The sequence below is a fragment of the Micromesistius poutassou genome (genome assembly GCF_964030765.1).
Source record: "Micromesistius poutassou genome assembly, chromosome: 11".
Lineage (NCBI taxonomy): Eukaryota > Metazoa > Chordata > Actinopteri > Gadiformes > Gadidae > Micromesistius > Micromesistius poutassou.
The window spans coordinates 16,045,267-16,063,351 of record NC_140281.1 but is presented as its reverse complement, the minus strand read 5'-3'; the positions used below and the strand labels follow the sequence as shown (position 1 = coordinate 16,063,351).

General features: G+C 45.8%; 1 protein-coding gene across 1 annotated transcript in view; it reads right to left on the bottom strand.

The window, feature by feature from the left end:
* The window catches only part of ralylb (RALY RNA binding protein like b), a gene marked incomplete at both ends in the record, with an annotated part of 53,585 nt that extends 36,235 nt beyond the window's left edge, over positions 1–17,350 (bottom strand). Inside the window, one exon of the mRNA XM_084474963.1 lies at positions 17,095–17,350. Within this exon, the coding sequence (XP_084331089.1) occupies positions 17,095–17,350 (256 nt within the window). The remainder of the gene's footprint in view (positions 1–17,094) is intronic.
* Positions 17,351–18,085: the final 735 nt, after the last annotated feature.

Here is an 18,085-nt window from a genome sequence, read left to right as displayed (position 1 = left end):
CACAATACACACGACATTGTATATGTACATAATAATAGAATAAGGCCTTCAGCTTTTCTTTGGGTTTTCTGAGAGAAATTGGCTTAAAGACACCATACATGATCCATGTGAAATCCTATTACACCAGCTGGCACACAGCCTACCGTCTCTGTAAAGCCCTGACAAAGACTTCTGCAGACATAACCTTTGCAACAACAACACGTTAAGTCAAAGAGACGTTTCAAACAATGCCACATGTCCATAGGATTTTCACGACTCGCATTTGCACCCATGCTACGAATCGCTGCAGGTCATGAGGAGTGTAGTAACCGCAGTTGGACACAGGAGGGCGCTGAAATACCGTAGTAGGATGGATGTTGGCGTCTCTTATTCTTAGCCAAACATTGCAAACCGGGTTATGGTTAGACGATTCCACTGCCTGTTCGTTTCTAACAGGTGCCCATCACAACAAGAGACTGAAATCTCATGTGACAGACACACGTACACGGCTCCGAGTAATAATGACAGCCCATCTCTTCTGGTTAGACGGGGAGCGCAAATACAGACACACTTCATTAATAATTCTGTCACACAGGACGTCACGCAAACTCCCTCTAAAACACAACCGGGCCTCGGATGGTCCACAGACTGAGGCTGTTCGATATATCAAACACTGCTCTAATTACAAATGTAAAAGTAATTACAATCGATGTGCAGTTGACTGGTCAAATCATCTGATCGTAAATAAGGTTCCTTCTCTTCGTTGTTAAAAGTGTCATTACCAAAACCAGAGGTGATTCCTATGCCCTATTGTGCCAAGCTAAAACATGGGTTTGCTGAATCCATGAATAGATATCTCAACGTATTTGTAGTTTAACTGTAGTTCTAGAGGAAATACTCCACAGCGTATATGAATGTACCCTCATGAATTGCAAAAGTTTTAAACTCAAAGTTTGCCTCGCTTTCAAGTCAAAATTCTTTCCATAAGCAAATCCATTTGAGTGTTTTTCAGATAAAGATTACATTTTCTGCACAGAAACTTTGTGGGCCTGGAAACCTTTCGGGATTAGCCGACGTAAGCTGAACTTCAGATTTCGTATTCTCTTCGTATATACATGTTAATAGGTTGGCTGTGAACTAACTAGATGTATGAATCTGTCTCCCCCCTACATTTCAAATACTAATGACTGGAGGGAAAATTAGGTGGACATGCTTTTTTTCGTTCTGACAGATTGTTTCAATTGAGGTCATGTCAGGTTATACCTCTATAGAGTTAGACACAAATATAAATCTCACTTTATTATTTGTTGAGGTTGAGAAACTTTCTGGTTGTACAGACAGCAAGGAAACGTGCTATCTGTACACCGGTTTGGCCAACACGATTTATTACTCTGTCAGTGTCATTTCTGTACTAAGCGAAGACTGAATGAGTCTTTACCTGCACATTAAATGATTGTGTCTCTCATTGTTACACAATAGCCCTCAGTGCACCATGCAGGCTTGCAGCTCGCAAAAATGTGGATACAATTGCCTGCACATTGTTTCATACCTTCAAATGCAGTAGGTGTGGCGCCATGGCAGGAAACCGTTCGGCTGCGCCCTGATCCGACAGAAAATAGCTACTACTGATTGCCGAGCTATTGATTGTTTAGTTCACGCCGCGCTAACTATGAAGAAAGAAGAAAGAGAAGAAAGAGAGCTAAGAAACAGCAGTCCAGTACTGGACTGGGAATTAAAACATATAACTCAGGCTTGTGTTTATACGTTTGATAACAAGACTCCTGATAATATTTGAGATGTCTTCATGGAATTGATGCATCTCTTTAAATAAAAATTGCTAAACTGCTGCAGGAAAGGAATAGGAATTTTTCTTGATCGTAAACAGAGCCTCATAAAAGTGTCCGGGGTCTGAAACGGTGCCGGTAGCATTAGCATGCTAACACCGCAGCGTCACGGCAGGGCTGCTGGTGGAGGTGTGTGTGTGTGTGTGTGTTTGTTTGTGGCGGGGGGTTGTTGGGGACAATTAAAAGGGTAGTTAACCCTTGTGTGACCTTTACTAGATAATGGACACCTGGGGTGAGCTCCGTCCCCCAGATATGAGTCAGCCACGCAAGTCTGCGCTAACAACTGGATGTCCTGATTCACATCTGCACCCTCCCTTCCTCCCCCCTTATCACCCCTCCTCCCTTCACGCCCAAGCTTGATTATGTTGGCCACGTGAGTGGGCAGATACAAATACATGGGGGAGAGGTGTATAGAGACAGAGAGAGGTGAAGAGAGAGAGATAATGAAAATTAGGCCGGGAGGACAAGACAATTAATGAGAGAGGGAGAGAGAGGGATAGAGAAAGACAATGAATTATTGATGGAGGGGGAGAGGTAATGAATGACAGACATAAAGACAGAGTGTGAGAGAGAGGCATGATAATGAATGAGAGACAACAAGCGATAGGGGGAGAGAGAGATTTAATGATGGTGAGAGGATGAATGATGGACATAGAGAGACAGAGAGAGAGAGAGAGAGAGAGAGAGAGAGAGAGAGAGAGAGAGAGAGAGAGAGAGAGAGAGAGAGAGAGAGAGAGAGAGAGAGAGAGAGAGAGAGAGAGACTTATGTCAAGGGAGGCAGGGATGGATGGAGAGAAGTGAGAGGAGGAGACGGATAATGAGACGGAGAACGTAACGGGACTAATAACAAACAGAGGGAGATAATTAATGATGGACCGTAGAGAGAGAGAGAGAGAGAGAGAGAGAGAGAGAGAGAGAGAGAGAGAGAGAGAGGTAGGAAATAGCGAAAGTGCAGGAGAGAGAGAGAGGAAGTTAATTCATCGGACGGTAGGGAAAGAGCGGAGGGGTGAGAGAGGTGTGAAGAAGAGAGAGCGAGATGATGAAATGATAGAGACAAAGTAAACAATAGATTGCTTTTGGAACCCTGGGCCTTCAGGGTTACAGTTAATGTTATTCAGCTTTCAGTGGAAAGAGAGAGGGGGAGAGAGGGAGGGAGAGAGAGAGAGAGAGAGAGAGAGAGAGAGAGAGAGAGAATCAGAGAGAGAGACACAGAGACACAGAAGCAGATAGATAAAGAGAGGGCAAAGACAGAGAGGGAGATAATAAGAAGGGGGTGAGATAAAGGGAGAGACATAGAGCGAGAGAGAGGGTGGCTGTTCCCCACAAGTCCTACGTTTTTCACTGAGAAAGGAGAGCGACAGAGACATATACATATATATAGAGAGAGAGGGAGCGGAGGAAGAGACAAAGGACGATATATCTGCACATATAATAGATAAAGAGAGAAAGGGAGAGAGAGAGCGGTGGACAAACACTGTGATGATGATGATCGTATGAACAGGAGGAGAGAGTAATTACCGCTGCAAGTGTAGCACTAGAGTTTAAATCCCATTCTTCTTGAGAACATGGACGCTCTGCCTCCGTGCGGAGCGGTTGATCTCCCTCTCCCTGGGGTGTTTGGCCTCTGAGCAGCAGAGCCAATGCGCCACACACAACGCCCGGTAACCAATGGGAACGCATTGAGTTGTTACATCATAAATGGAAGCGGAATGTTACATCACACATCCTGCCTCATTTTCTTGGTTTCGGAATGAAAAATAACCCGAAAAAAACCTGAGTTTGTTTTTCGATTTTGGAATATAAGCGGGGATAATATTCGAAACAACTCACGATAAGCGTATTTGTCTTTTTTTTTTGTCTAACCCCACCGGGAATCTCTGCCTGCTGCCAAGTACACAACCCCTTCCATTAGTGGAGTCAGTGCTGGAAATATTTGGTCGCTTTAAACTTTAAAAATGTAAAAAAATGCAGAAATGCAGGACTGCCTGTCATAGGGGCACCAGAGGGCTGAGGATGGGATTCAGTATCATGGATGGTTGTCTAATGCGTCAGTGGTTTCTAAACTGTGTTGGCCCATGACCCTATTTTAAGCTTGTCGGAAGATTCTTACTATCCCACTTCAACTTTTGTGCTTCTTCCTTTTTCTAAAAATAGATGGAGCTTCTTAAAATTATTATGTCAGTGATTTAACATGCTTGTACCAACAACACTAACAGACAGTGATTAACTAATTGACCATTGATTTCCGAATACGGTATGGTATGGTCATAACCGGGCACCTTGTGCATTAATCTTTAAATATATGTATTCATGTAGCTACCTATATATATTCATAATCCATATAAGCTTTTTTCTGAAGTTCATCATCAAATATCTGTGGCTTGTAAATCAATCATCTCCCACTACCAAATCTGCATATCAGGCGATTCTGCATCAGGTCTAATATAGGGGTGTGTCTCCACACCTTTGGTGAGGTCACAAAGCTAAATAGTAAGAAAAGTTCTATCTGTGATGTCACAAAGCAAGATCTTTCGAACAATTAATTTGTGAGGTCCCAAAGCAAGATCATTACAACAATGCCTTTTTGTGCAGTCACAAGCAAGATAGACTGGGGCTTTTTGTGAGGTCACACAAGACCACCAGAACTGGTGTTTTTTCACGTCACATATTAACACAATCACACCTGCATATCGGTCAGTCTAGCAGTGTGAGAAAGTGAAACCCTTCTCACTTGTAGCCAGAGGACCGGTGTATTGTGTTATTGGCACTTCCGTGGCAGTAGGGGGCAGTAGGGGTGCCGGATGCAGCCTTGGCCAGGGAATGTTCCCCATGGTAAATGGTATGCCCTAACTGGCCTTGATTGGTCCAGCTGAGACTAATTAGTGAGCCTACTTAACGGTTAACTTAAACTTAACTTAAAGTGTCAATTTGTGTTGGGGACTTTAAAGAGGAAAGGTAAGACTGGCTTGATGTGAGGCCAGTCCTTGCACAGAACTTGTCTGTTATGCTAAATTATGCCATGGCTTGGCTAGCAAATTGCTAACAGTTTTTCCTTCTTGAACAATTCATTTATAGTTTGTAACCAAGGGATTTTGTTTTGTTTATTTATGGTTCGGTCTTTAATTTGGGAAGTGAATAAAACTTTTTTTTTTGGAATTGCCCTTGTGTTTTTGTCTCATTCACTCTCCAGTCCAGTTGCCCACATCCAGAAGTGGAACGAGTCAAAGGGCTCATCTTCACAAGCAGCCTGCCAATCTCTGACACATCATGAGAACACGAGCACAGAAAAACACACACACACACACACACACGCGAGAACACACACACACACACACACACACACACACACACACACACACACACACACACACACACACACACACACACACACACACACACACACACACACACACACAGCAGGGGTGAGCGGTTAATGTGCGCTGGGAGACTAATCTGAGGCGCAGGCTCATTACCTCTGGCTCAAACCTCCCGGACAGCCGCCAGCAGAACCTTCTAGACTTCCCTCTGGACCTAATGGAGCGGCCCTGTAGATCTGTCTCAACATCACTGCACCAGTCATCAATACATAGAGGCCTTTACACATTTATTCATCATATGCGATACATATAATATAATATCATTCTGCCGGTTGAAATATTTCTACATCCTTCAATTCAAAGGAATGTGTTAATGGGTAGTGTGTGTGTGTGTGTGTGTGTGTGTGTGTGTGTGTGTGTGCGTGTGTCAGTGTGTGTGCGTGTGTCAGTGTGTGTGTATGTGTATATCTAAAAATAAAATCACCTGTTCTCATTCTCTTCTCTCTCTCCCTCTCCCTCTCGCTCCCTCTCTCTCTCTCTCTCTCTCTCTCTCTCTCTCTCTCTCTCTCTCTCTCATGAAATATTAATGAACATCTGAATCTGTACAGCTTAGTAAGGCTGTTGTGTTACCATAAGCTGTCGAGAGAGAGAGAGAGAGAGAGCGAGAGAGAGAGAGAGAGAGAGAGAGAGAGAGAGAGAGAGAGTGATCAATCTACTCTTTATGAACATTACAACATACATGTCATGTGATTATCACATCAGGTGTGTAGACTAATCTCCGAACAGGAGAGAACGATTCCCTGAGGATGCACAGCAAACGCTCACATAAAAGCAGACCTATTCACACCAACACAAAAACACACACACACACACACACACACACACACACACACACAGGAATGTGTATGAAGGATTACCATCTTACAAAAAAAAAACTTTTAATCACAGTTCGCCAGATGTAACCGTTCATGAAAGTGTTGCTTTGTGTTAATATTTAAATGATGCACCACTAACTATGCACCACTAACTATGCATTCTCTCATTTCACGGAGTGAACGGCAGCTTCATAATGGTTGTTTTAGGAAAACTGATTCTCAGCATAACTTGTGTACAATACAATATGATACAATACAATAGAGCAAAACAGAACATAACAGAATATAATAGACAGACAATGAAAGACAATGGAGTGCAGAATAGAGAAGAGCAGAATAGACTTGAAAAGCATGGAGTGGAGAAAAGCAGAATACAGTTCAATAGAATAGTATAGATTGGAAATATGTGAAGTGAGTTTGCTAACAGTAGCATGTGCTTTACCTCAGTGTGTGTGTGTGTGTGTGTGTGTGTGTGTGTGTGTGTGCGTGTGTGTGTGTGTGTTGGTGTGCACGCTGCCCCTGGTCAGTGTGTGTGTTGGTGTGCACGCTGCTCCTAGTCAGTGTTTGTGGGTGTAAATGCTCCTCCTGGTTAGTGTGTGTGTGTGTGTGTGTGTGTGTGTGTGTGTGTGTGTGTGTGTGGGTGTGCGCTCTGCTCCGGGTCAGTGTGTGTGGGTGTGCGAGGTGGGTTAGGTCAGTGTGTGTTGGCATGCTTGCTGCTCTGTGTCTGGTCTGGTGTGATTAATGAGAGAGCAGACAGACGAGCAGGGTGCATTCTAATCACCACCAAGGACGAGAGACACCAGCTAAGATTAGGAGAGAGAGAGAGAGAGAGAGAGAGACTCATGTCAAGGGAGGGAGGGATGGATGTGGAGAGAAGTGAGAGGGGGAGACGGATAATGAGACAGAGAAGGTGAAGTTGAAGAAATGAAGGAGGGAGAGAGAGGTTATATTTGGCAGACAGGAGGTTGTCTTACACTTTATTTAAATCCTCTTTTCAGCAGGTTTTATTCCTGACGCCTCCTCTCTCTCTCCGACCAGACAGACGTGCTCTGGTTACACTGGAGCTGCGTGTGTTGGTGTGTGTGTGTTTGTGGTGGAGTACGGGTCTGTGTGTGTGTGTGTGTTTGTCTGTGTGGACTGTGTGTGGGTATGTGCGGAAGTATGTGTTTGTGTGTTTATGTGTGTGTTTTGCTTTGACTGTGTGTGTGTGTGTGTGTGTGTGTGTGTGTGTGTGTGTGTGTGTGTGTGTGTGTGTGTGTGTAAGTGTGTGGGTATGTTCGTCTGGGAATCTATGTGTGTGTGTGTGTGTGTGTCTATTTGAGTGTTTGTGTATCCGGTTGAGTGTGTGTGTGTGTGTGTGTGTGTGTGTGTGTGTGTGTGTGCATGGTATAGTGTGTTCTACTGTGTTTTTGTGTGTGTGTGTGTGTGGAATCTTTTATATCTCTGTATTATTATATTATAGGTACATATAGCAAAGGCGTTCGTGACCATACATACTGATAAACGCACACACACACACACACACACACACACACACACACACACACACACACACACACACACTGTGTCAGCCTCGGGTCCTGACCCGAAGAGAGCAGGACATGAAAGCAGAGGGGGGAAGGGGAGGGGGAGGTGAAGGAGAGGGGGGGGGTATGGGGTCCTGCCAAGATTCACTCCAGTGGATCAGGGATCATTGGCGGGGGGCCCGGCTCCACACTGCACTCCCTCCAGGGCCCCCTAGACCCCCCCCCGCCTTTACATCACCAGATCAGGAGGTCTCTGCTCCATTACAGGGGTTTCCAATCTCCGGGTTACGACCCCTAACTGGGCAGCACCCTCTCCTTCCGGAGCGCTCCGCTGGAAAGGCCACAGCCGACGTGTGTTCATCATGGCTCCTCGTTTGATGTTTAGTTTGTTTGAAGAACGAAAAGGGGAATAACCACAGCGCTTATTTTGAGACGGTAATGAGGAGGTTTTGCTTGTTTTACTGCACAAAATACCGCCTTACAAACAACAAACAAATGAACGTCGCTAATTTGTTCAACGACTCATTTATTTTTTAGGTCACACGTTCAGCCACTAATTTGTTTGTGGGGTCATTCATTCATTCCTTCATTCATCCATGTGTTCATTTGGTGGGCACATTTCACTGTGCAACTCAGTCTCAGAGGTGATGCCTCCAATCAAATCAAATCAAATAAATTGATAGAGCACGTTTAAAAAATGAATGGCAGTTGACCAAAGTGCTGTCCAATTAAGGACACCATGAACACAAAACACAAAAAACAGAGAGGAACAATGAAATGCAACTACTGTGTTCCAAGCAAAGGGGGAAAAAAAGGGTTTCAAGACGGGACTTAAAAACAGGCAAGGTGGGGGCCAGCTAGACAGTGGGGGCTTCAACTGCAAAGGCACGTTCCTCCCCGCGGCTTCAACCTCGATCTCCAGACCACTAAAAGCAACAGGTCAGCGATCCTGAGTGACCTTGATGGGACGCATGGTTGTAAAAGGTCAAAGAGATGGAGCTAGCCCATTTAACGCTTTGTAGGCAAACAATAAAACCTTAAAATCAATCATAGACGTACAGGGAGCCAGTGAAAGCAGGCCAATACGGGGGTGATGTGCTCTTCACTTGCATCTTCCTGTTACACGGCGGGCAGCAGCATTCTGGACCAAATGAGTGTGAGATGGGAGGCCTGGCTAGCACCAGTATGAAGGGAGCTACAGTAATGAAGTCAGGGTGAGATGGAAAGTATGTACATGTATAACCTTTCAAAATCATCAAGCGTTATGAAGGACTTGACCTTGGATAAGAGCCCAAGCTGGAAAAAGCTAGATTTGAGCCCTGATTTAATCTTTTTGTCCAATTTAAAATGAGGGTCCATTATCACAGCTTCCTCACAGTGGGTGTTGCATAATGGTTCCAGTGAACACAGGTCAAGCTGAGGGACATAACAGGCTATTGGGACCAAATATCAGGACTCCAGTTTTTCTCTCATTGAAGTTTAAACAATTTAATGCCGACCAAGCTTAGATGTCCTTTCAAAAGAGTTTGTGCATCATCCGCATAGCAGTGGAAAGAGATGCCATATTTTCCAAGAGTGGTCCCTAAGGGGAATAAATAAAAGGGAAAATAGGATGGGCTTGAGAATGGAACCCTGAGGGACTCCGCACGGGAGAGGCAGAGCAGAGGATACAGATTCACCCAGGCTGACAGAAAAACTTGTGTCGGACAAGTAAGACCTGAACCACTTCAGAGCAGTGCCTTTAATGCCAACACGATGCTCCAGGCGAAGAATGAGGACACTGTGGTATACTGTGTCGAATGCAGCGGTGAGATCTAAAAGCATGAGGATGGCAGAGTCCCCTGAGTTATTAACTAATAAAATATCAGTAACAAATTTTTAAAGTGCAGTGCAGAGTTCTGTGAAGAGTTTTAAACCCACTGGAACCCTCCAGAATGCTATGTATGTCTTACAAGGATTTCAGCTGTATAAGTAACATTTTGTTCAAATGTTTTAAATGAAACAGGAGTTAGAAAATGTGTCTAAAATTGGAGAGGTCTAAAGTTCCCAGATTGTTTTTTTTTTTTTTTATCAATAGTGGCATTACTGCATATTTAAAATGGGAACACCTGGAAGCAGTTGGCTATTCATAATTGTTTGGATGTTTGGTGCAGTAGTACCACAGATCCCTTAAAAAAAACGAGCAGGAGAATCATCTGCAAGACAAGCTGAAGGTTTCATATGACCAATCATCTCCTTTAAAAGAGAAAGAAATACAAGCTCAAACTGGTTAACCACAGCAAAGCAAGTGGCAGTCATGGAGGGGTCATAAGATGTGAGCTCTAATAATGCAAACTTGTCAACAAAGAAAAGAAGAGAAAAGAAAAGAACCCCAGTGAATATTATGGGATGGCAGAGGGATGGATGTTGGCATGCCTACCATATGCTGACTAGACACAATCTCAAGGCTTAGAGATACAGTAACCCCCCTCCCCCCACGCACGCAAGCACGCACACACACACACACACACACACACACACACACAAACACCCTGTATCATCTCTCTCTCCTTCCGAGTACACACTGTCTCTCCTACTCTGTATATGCTCTCTCTCATCCTCTCTGTAAATACTATCTCTCTCAGCATCTGTGTCTATAATCTCACTCTCTTTCTCGGTGTCAATAGTCTCTCTCTCTCTCTCGCGCGCGCTCCATTTGTGTTCATAGTCTCTCCCTCTCTTCCTGTGTTCATACACTCTCTCTCCCGCAATGTGCGTATTCTCTCTGTGGCTTTCTCTCTCTCTCTCTCTCTCTCTCTCTCTCTCTCTGCAACAATGTGTGTGTACTTCCTCTCTCACCATGCAGCCTCTGCTATAGTTTGTTTTGTGCCTCCTGTGCTGCGTGTGATTCATCATCCTGGCTCCTGAAATGACGATTGATTGCGACGCCTGCTCCTTTTAATCCTCTGAGGGGGCTGTGTCTGTGTGTGTCTGTGTGGCTGAGTTTGTGTCTTTGTGTGTATGTGTGTGCTTCTTTGTGTGTATGTGTGCGTCTGTGTATGTGTGTGTGTCTGTGTGTGTCAGTGTGTGCCTGTGTGTGTGTGTGTGTGTGTGTGTGTGTGTGTGTGTGTGTCTGTGTTGAGTGTGTGTGTATGCCCCTACCCCTATGGAATAACCTACCACTTCCGAACATCCGTTCTGCCACTGTTCAAAAAGCACCTCAAAACATACCTCTTCTCTTTGACCTACCCTCCTTAACCCTCCCTGCCCCCACCCCACCCCCCCGTTCCCACTCTTGTTAAGCGACCTTGGGTACCTTGAAAGGCGCTATATAAATTGAAGTTATTATTATTATTATATGTGTGTGTGTGTGTGTGTGTGTGTGTGTGTGTGTGTGTGTGTAAGGGGGGCTTCCTCTGAATCCTGGTGTTATTTCCCTGGTTGCTGTCCTGCTATGACGATGTGGCGTGTGGTTGGTGATCCATCACACACGAGCCCCTTGCCGTGCTCATTAACATCACAATTCAGACAGGAAGTGGAATGTTTCCAGACAGGAAGTGGAATATGACCAGACAGGAAGTAAAATGTGTCTGGACAGGAAGGAGTATAGAGTGAAAAAAGGAAGCCAATGTGTCCGTAAATGAAGTGTCCAGAGAGGAAGTTAAAGCAGACAGACAGGACGGAGTAGCACTGAAATAGGATGTGGAACAGAATCAGCCGTCTCAAACTCTTTCGCACCCTACAGCTGTAGTTAGCTCTCTCCCTCTTTTAAATCATTATATTCAAATCCTCTCTCCCTCTCTCTCTCTCTCTCTCTCTCTCTCTCTCTCTCTCTCTCGCTCTCTCTCTCTCTCTCTCTCTGGCCCTCCCTCCCTGTGACATTACTCGTGACACTCTCTCTCTCGACCATCAGCCTCTGCCAATCAGGTCACCCACCTCCTGGCGCCACCACCAAGGAAGAAGATTTGAGATTCAGTAATTCCCTCCGTACGCATCACAGTGCCGCCGGCAACGGCAACATCAAAGAACTCTATTTGATTATTATTACCAACTCATCAAGTATTCCTGGGGAAATAAATATATAAATGAAAGGGAAGATCTAATTCGAAATCTCCAGGTCTGAAGATTCTGCCACTGCAGAGCCGATGTTTCCGAGGCCTAGTGCATGCTGGGAGCACTCGGAGCAAAATTACTGTTCGTTTTTGTGGAAACCCGCTGTGGCCAATGAAGGGAAGAGCAGAGCACAACCGCCATCCCACGCAAACACCCCCACACACACCTACAAAAACACACATATGCACACAAACACACACACACACACACAAACATACACACACACACACACACACCGACACCGACACACACCAAATCACACACAGGTGCGCACTCATACACACCTGGAGAGGTATCTGTGGATTGGGGAGAACACACGTCCCCTCGGATGTCTTTGAGTGATGTGAATGCCACTGTTTGGCCGTCACCATGGATACACCAAATGACGTACAGGATGGAGAGAGAGAGACTAAAAGGAGGGTGTAAGGAAAGAGAGAGAGAGGTAGAGAGACAATTGAGTAGAGCACTCTAACCTTGTCCCAAACGCTCTAGGTTACATATTCGGTAGACTCTCTCGCCTGAGCCCAACAACCAATGAGAAGATGCCATGGCTTTAACCCGCCCCTCCCCCCCCCCATGACCAGAGTAGGATTCAACAGGAAGTCATATTGTAGTTTCATCCCCTCAGGGTGCCTCTTGTTACGCTAAGTTATGCAGCACTTCTGGATGAGTCTGGGATCCACTTGACCATAAACCCTGCGACATGTCCCCCCATGCACATGCAAATGCATGTCGATGAAGAGCATGTTGCTGAAGTTCATGTTGGTGAAATACATGTGGCTTAAGCACATAATAAAATGAGGAAAATACAGAGCAGGATAGTTTAGTAGTGGCTAGGCTGTTTTTTTTTTTTTTTTTCTGCTCCTCAGTGACGTGGGTCTGACTTCAGCACGAGTCACTGTGTATAAAAGCAGCTGACATAACAGGAACATAATAGAAACATGGTTGGGATTAGGATACACACCGTAAGAGTTCCTTTCGGTCTGCGACTTCGTACAACTCAGGTGGAGCCAGAGTTTTATAACAGTGTACCGAGAGATGACACAGAAGTCCGTGTTTGGCTCCTCACACAGAGAAGGTGACGCGGGGTGAATGCCGTTCCTCGTTTGTTCCGTCCGAGTGCACACAGGGCGAGTCCTGATAACTTGATTTCCGCAGACCTTCAAGGCCATTATGGTCTCAAAGGGCTTCACAGACCCTGAGTCGAGCCACGGCCACCTACTTACCCTAAGACCTCTGAAAGGACAAAGAGAAAACCCAGAGGGACGAAGACCAAAGGGATTTGTCCTTGAAGGGACGGGTAGGTGGTGCGCCCGGCACGCTGGGACCTGTGTAAAGGGCATTTTCCCTGCTCGCAGGCGGTGTCTGTTGGATCGTTTCCACCCCCTCTCGGAGCGAAACACAAAGAGAAAGGTCCGGTGGTGAGAGCGGGGTGAGGCTGTCCTTCATGTCAAATCAAGAATGTGTTTTCCAGCGGAAGGGAATCAGAGTCAAATTGTCAGCAATGTCGGGTTTGCTTGGAGTCTTAAATGATTAAGATGTTTTTGGATTGCGTATGACCTTTCAAATCATTGCTGCCGCATGCAGGCATGAATTGGGCAGAAAAGCAAACAAAGAAATAAAGGGAATGAAAACGAACAACAAATCGAATAGTTTAGAGATTCACCTCTGCAAAATGAATATTAATTAAAGAATGAAATCACATAGTAGAGGGAATTTATATTTGTGTATATAACAAAGTTATACACTAAAAAATGTTGCAACAAACGCTGAACATTTCCAGTTGGCCCTTGCGAAAATATTGCGAGAATATTTCACATCACATGAAGCACCAAACATGTATTTTGAATTCCTAAGACGCCACGTGATAAAACCCTCATCAAAGTCCCAACTATCGGCCCATTTTTCTCCTAAGTTCGCCTATTCGCTCTCTGAAATGACAAATGGTAAAAAAAGTGTGGTGTGTTTGAATAAAACTCCCCTGGCCGCAATCTGCATTATTACACATTCATGAACCTTCTGTTCTGCTTAGCAAATCTCCAAAACAACTATCTCGTCTCTTCTTCTCCGTCTTTGAGGTGACGGCATTTTTCAAAGCCTCTTATTAAAGTCCCCCTCAAAAAACGGTTTCCTTTCTTTATTAAAAGCTATGACCTCGAGAGGATTGACAATTTGGGCTCGGTCATGCACTGGTATCGTTACAATAACCGTCAAGGCTTTTCCCATTCTGGGTTCCGTGATGGCTCGTGATTGTCCGTCTCGATACCGGCCTAAATCGTGTCTTCTACAGACAGAACCGTGTCAACCTTACCGACGTGAATCCTTTTGAAAGTGACCGGTGTGGACCGCTCGGGTGGCTAGCATGCTACTGCGCTACTTTAGTCCAAGCTAATTGGTCGAAGCCGTGTGCTTTTACCCTGCCAGTGCGGAAACCATGTAAGCAATACGCTTGCTAAGTGCTGTTCCTCCTCTCTTGTTTAACCAACTTTCCCGTCTCTCTTCCCTCTCCTGTTCTTAAAGTCCGCTGAGCCCGCATTTCACTGTCTCGTAACTCGTCTTGCACAACTCTAGTGAGTTGTTAAACATTATTTACAGAAACAGTAATGAATAAATGGAAAGAAAACACAAATGAGTCGACCTCACCACAGAACAAGTTGGGGAAGCGGAGTGTGGAAATCTCGCAGTGTACATAATAATAATAATGGTGTTGTGCTACTTCAGTGCGGCAGTGGCGTCGAGGACTTTGACATACTTTCATGGGAGCTGGAGTGGCTCTCTGGTACATGCTGGAATCAAGCTTCGCTCGTGCTCGGCGCGGGTTGTGTTAATGGATTCCGCTGGGAATTTCTTTCTTCCCCCCCCTCTCCCTCCAAACAGCGGGATGACAACAGCACACACGCTCCAGCGTTTAAAAGCTGAGGGAGAGGAGATGTAGGATGCCCACAGCACTACAGGTCCCCATGAGGGACAAATCAATTTCTCTTGAAAAGAATTGCCTTCTTCCAGCTACTTCCATCCCCTTAACCCCCATCCTATGAGACAGATGTAATGCACGTTATTGCGGGCATGTAGCAAACGCACACACAGCACACATAAATAAAGATACACGCACACATACACGCACATACACACACAGACACTCACACACACATACAGTTAAAAATACACACATACACACACACACAAACATATACACATATACACATACACACAGATGCACATAGCCACTCAAATAAAGATGCACACACACACACACACACACACACACACACACACTTACACACAGATGCACACAAAAAAATAAACGTGCAAATACTTTGCAGGCATGTAGCAAACATACACACACACACACACACACACACACACACACACACACATACTTACATACACAGACAAAAACAGATAAACATACAAACACACACACATGCACACATACACACACACACACACACACACACACACACACACACAAACACAGATAAAAATACAAACACACATACACACACACCCTCGCACTGTCCTTCTACCATCAAATCAGATTTAATTTACATTCTTTACAAGGTCAACCTATTGTGACCAAACACCACCACACAAACACTTCCCCACACATTCACACTTTCACTCCCACACAAACACAGACACACACACACACTTCCACTCCCCCCCCCCCCTCCTCCCCACACACACACACACACACGCACACACAAGCACACACTTCCAAGCAGTGTGCGAAATACCCTTCAATATTCGGGGGGGTCCCCATCTCCCGATTGTTGTGCAATATCGATCTAAATTTTTCTTATGCAGTAGGCCTATAGCATACTTAGTCAAGGCGCAGTCAAAGTACTTTGTGGGCGGTTCTATGGCGCTGTTGCTATTATGACGGCGAGATAAATGAGCTTTGCGCCCGGCGCAAATCTAAAATGGGTTGGGCTGAAACCCGTAGGTGTGTTTTGGGCGTAACATGCAATAAACCATTGAGAGTGGCATCTCCCATCCCCTTTAAGAGCCAGCGCATTTTGACTTAACGAGTTGATTTTTGACAGCGCGTTTGCAGTCTCCGCTGAGACAGATGCATGACCACATGCAGTGTTTTCCACACATAGGCCAATGTGTGGCGCGGCGCCACATATTGAACAACGAGCGCCACAAATTGATTCCGCTTTTCTTATTTATTTTTACTTGAACGCGTTTTTAAAATGTAACTCCGCCAGCCCGTAATCGCGCCCCCGTAATGCTGCCAGTCCGACATGTTCCCATTCCGACAGTCCTGTGCGCGTATGCAAATTAGCCATGTGCGCCAAACAGAAGAAGGGCCCTATCTTGCGCCCGGCGCAATTGACTCAACACCGACGCATGTGTCGTTGCTAGTTTGCACCCGGCGCAAAGCTGATTTTCCCCCGCAGCAACCAGGCACCACTACACTTGCATGTTAAATATTATGATGTCAAAGATTATGCATACGTGTGAAACTGCATAGAAATAGCGTGTGGATTGTGGAAACATTTTTTTTTCCATAGGGCTGCATGAATGAACATGAATGAAGTATAGTAAGCTATGCCATGCGTTAAAAATAATAATAATAACAATAATATTTCGAGAAAGTATATTCCAGGCTTCCAAAACAAAATCTAGTTTTAGGGTAAAATAAATGATTGGTTAAATGATTTGGGAAAGAACAGCTGATATATTGTAGGCCTACTTTTAAATCAATGCATCTGCAAACACCGTACAGCAAACACGTATGTTCTTGACAAAGACATCGTGTACAAGCCCATTACTTTTAGGATTGATGAGTATTTGATCGTGAGAAAACATAGTTTTACCGCGAGTGAGTGTTTAAAATAATGAATGAATGCGGGTGATGCTTGGTGCGCGTGTGTTTGCACGCCCATCTGTCTAAACACACGCAAATTAAACACGTAAGTGTATGAGAAGGACATCGAGTCAGTCGACCTGCGATAAGCAGCTGATTCTGAACGAACTCGTCTTCGAGATGGACGTGTTCTAACGCATTTTTAATCAATGAAATGTTAACACAACAGTATATTGCCAGTGATAAACTTTGATTTTGCTTTCGCTTGTTAGCCATTGTTATTGACGGCCTACGTCATTGCTCTGGGCTCTCGCACATGGCTAATTTGCATACGCGCAGGCGCAGGACTGGTTCAGCTTAATGTTAAACAAATTATTATTATTAACATTTTTGAATTATAAATACTTGACATGGTGATCTCTTAAACACATCATTAGTGACAATAAAATTATTATATCATTTTTTTTAATTTTTTTTTTTACAAGATTGAGACCCCCCCCAGGTTTTTCTTTTGAGTCTTTCAGGGGGTCTCAAGGGGTTAATCGGGGGGGTCCGACCCCCCCAAACCCCCCCGTATTTCGCACTATGCTTCCAAGGCTTCGGGCGGTGGTGAACAAGCAGTAAACCCATCAAAGCGCGACTCACCGAGAGGCTGCCCTGCGATGACGCGTGTGTTCTCGCCAGCCACAGCGGCGCGGGCGTTGCGCTCGCTGATGTACTGCACAAAGGCGTAGCCCTTGTGCACTGAGCAGCCCACGATCTTGCCGTACTTGGCGAAGATGACCTCAATGTCGGTCTTCTTGACGAGGGCGGTGTTGAGGTTGCCGATGAAGACGCGGGAGTTCAGCGAGCGCGGGTCATTCTTGTTGGTCACGTTGCTGGTCTGAGTCTTGCCCGTCATTCTCCTCCTCTGGTCGCCCTCCTGGGACACAGACAGGAAGGGGGGTGGGGGGAGGGGGAGGGGGGGAGGGTGGTGGAGTGTGAGGGGAGTGGGGGGGGGGGGGGGAGAGTGGGGGGGGGTGATGGGGAGGAGGATTGGGGTGATAATGGGAGGTGAGGGCGGTAGGGGAGATAGAGGTGAGGAGGAGGGAATTGATGGGAGGAAAGGTGGGGGTTTTAGGGTCGATGGAGGTGAGGTGGAGGGAGTCGAGGTGAGGCAAGCAGGGTGGAGAGGAGGGGAGAGAGAGGTGATGGGGTAGAAGGGGAGGCGGTGGGGAGTGGAGAGGATGTGGACGGGGTGGAAGAGGGGGACGGAGTTGATGTATTTTTGGCAGGGTGGGGTTAAGGGTGGGTGTGGTGGAGGGAAGTTGGTGTGGACAGGAGGAAAGGAGGGGTGGTGGTGGTTGAGATGGAAAGTGGGGGGGGTGAGGAGGAGGAGGGAAGAAGTGGGGGGGAGTGGATGTGAGAGGAGTTGACGGGTGGGGTTGAAGAACAGTGGAGCGGAGGGAATGAGGGTGAGGGCGAGGGTGGAGGATGTGGTAGAGCGTAATTCGTGGGGGGTGGGGGTGCGAGGAGAGACGGGTGAGGTGGGGGGGGGTGGGGGGGTTGAAAGGTGGAGGGTACGACAGACTTTAGAGTCTTTGGTCAGAGCAACGCCAACAGATTCTTACCCTGTGGACAAGAGCATTGTTATCAG